At 43.3% G+C, this 2,052-nt stretch overlaps 1 protein-coding gene across 1 annotated transcript in view; it reads left to right on the forward strand.

Moving 5' to 3' along the window:
• Positions 1-2,052, forward strand: part of GPLD1 (glycosylphosphatidylinositol specific phospholipase D1) — a 62,219-nt gene that overhangs the window by 36,946 nt on the left and 23,221 nt on the right. The window contains exon 12 of the mRNA XM_045295753.1: positions 1,033-1,153. Within this exon, the coding sequence (XP_045151688.1) occupies positions 1,033-1,153 (121 nt within the window). The remainder of the gene's footprint in view (positions 1-1,032; positions 1,154-2,052) is intronic.

A 2,052-nucleotide genomic window follows, 5' to 3' on the forward strand; every position in this document is an offset into this window, starting at 1 on the left:
GAGATCTGGGTTGCTTTCTCAGCTGATCTACCTCCAGCCCGGCCACCAGTTGGCCTTTGGCAATTTGCATGCGTTTGTGACGCCGAACACATTTCAGAGGAGCGTCCAGATTGAGACAGGTTAGGAAGAAAAGCCTAATGAGCTATGTCTGAAAAATCAGCCACTGGAAATCCTATGCATCACAGCAGTCCTGTCTGCAGCCAATCACGAGGCTTGAGGCTGACACAGGAACCGAAAGCCTTTCATCCACCGTGCATGTGTTGGGAACTGCTTTGACTGCAAATGGTTAACAACAAGGATTCGATATTAAAAGATGGATATTGCAGTGAAAGGTCCTAAGGTGGGACAGAGCTTAGAACTCTGGAAGAAATGAACGTATGCAGAAGGAGTTCAGTTTAAGCCCGGGTTAAAGAAAATTAAATTTAACACATTGAGATTGACTTGCACGTTCTGCACCCATGGTGCCTTATACAGGTCCCTCATCAGGTCTCTGTGTGATCTACCTTCACTTCACTCCTTCATGGAGTCTGCCTCGCTTCTTCTAGTCACCTGGTTTATATGCTGGGTAAAAAATATGAATGGAGAATGCATGCTTGTTGTATAATTCACTCCATCATACCTTCAAAGATAAATCAGTGAGCCTGCATATTAGTTTTCCAACCATGAACAGATTAATTTTGACATTTTATGTGAATCTCTAACTTGAAATATCTTACTTTTGAGCAATCCGGGAGTTCAAATGTCATGCATTATATAGCTCTGAAGCTATAGGAAATAGATTTATAAACACAGGCTTGTCAGCCTTAGAAACATGTTTATTAAAAGACTGTGGAATCTCCTAAGAAGTTTTTTTCCTTTGAAGGTTTTTAGTAACATTTTACTTTTTGTTGTGGTTTTCCTTCAACATTCAGATGTTAAAATATCAAGGCCTTTGATCTTGGGCTTAATCTGTTTTTATTCTTCAACTCAGTTACCTGGGTGACTTATTCTTTCTCAGTCTTAACCATTTTTCTCTCTCTCTTTCTTCAACAGCTCAAAAGTACAGAAACATGGTTTATATAGAAATTTTACTATATCCCCAATGAAAGTTACTGAACGAAACATAAATTATACAGAAAGAGGAGTCTTCTTTACTGTGGATACCTGGACCCCGGTAACAATTTTCTACTCTTAATGTTACTTCTTGGGATATACCTAGTCATTAGGTATAATCAATTTAATAATCACTTGAAGGTCATCTGGGTATGTGCCAAACCGGTGAATCCCCCTGGTCTCAAAATTTGGTTTGTCCAGAGACATCCTGAGATATACATCTGGACCTCACTGGCCTCCAGGCCCATCTTGCTTTGGCCTTAGACCGGGATACATATGTCAGCAATATTTTTATGCTCACTATACAAAGCCCCATGCTCAGGGACACCACTGACAAGGAATTCATCCCTGAGACCCTCTTTCGTATATAATATTCTCTATAGCAGATGGTGTTCCGCGGTTCTGTGGGAGAGCCTTACTCCATGTGGGAGACGAGAGTCTGATTCTCTGGCCAGCTTAGATTACAGAGAAACAGTTTATAGGGACCTTGTGAGAGACCCAGGCCTCCTGTTGTCCCCAGGGTTGGCATAAAAAGGGCACACTTACCTAGGACAACGTTCGGAAGGGCTGGGGAAGAAGCAGGAATAGAAAGGAAGTGCAGAGAGGAAGTGGGATGAGTACGATGACATCAAGGGGGATGGTCATGAGGGGGTGAAACAAAATATTTGAATTGTTGGATGTCAGACTGGTGACGTGCTCTGTAAACCTTCACCCAGTTCATAATCAACAACAGTACAAAGCTTAGCAGCTCCAACCACGTCGAAGAAAGGCCTGGTGGGTCACTTCTGAAGGGTCCCAGCAGTGAACACCTTTGGGCGCACATTTCCATTCTGACGCTCAGGGGTCACCAGGAGTCAGAATGGACTTGGTGGGCAACGGGCTTGGTACTGGTTTGAAGTGACTTTGGGGCCAAAGCTCTGCTCTCTGTTCCCATAAAGATGCAAAGGCCCTTCCAGCCAG

This window comes from Echinops telfairi, unplaced genomic scaffold (genome assembly GCF_000313985.2).
Source record: "Echinops telfairi isolate 266 unplaced genomic scaffold, ASM31398v2 ScPeMD7_5868;HRSCAF=6743_0, whole genome shotgun sequence".
NCBI classification, from domain to species: Eukaryota; Metazoa; Chordata; class Mammalia; order Afrosoricida; family Tenrecidae; genus Echinops; species Echinops telfairi.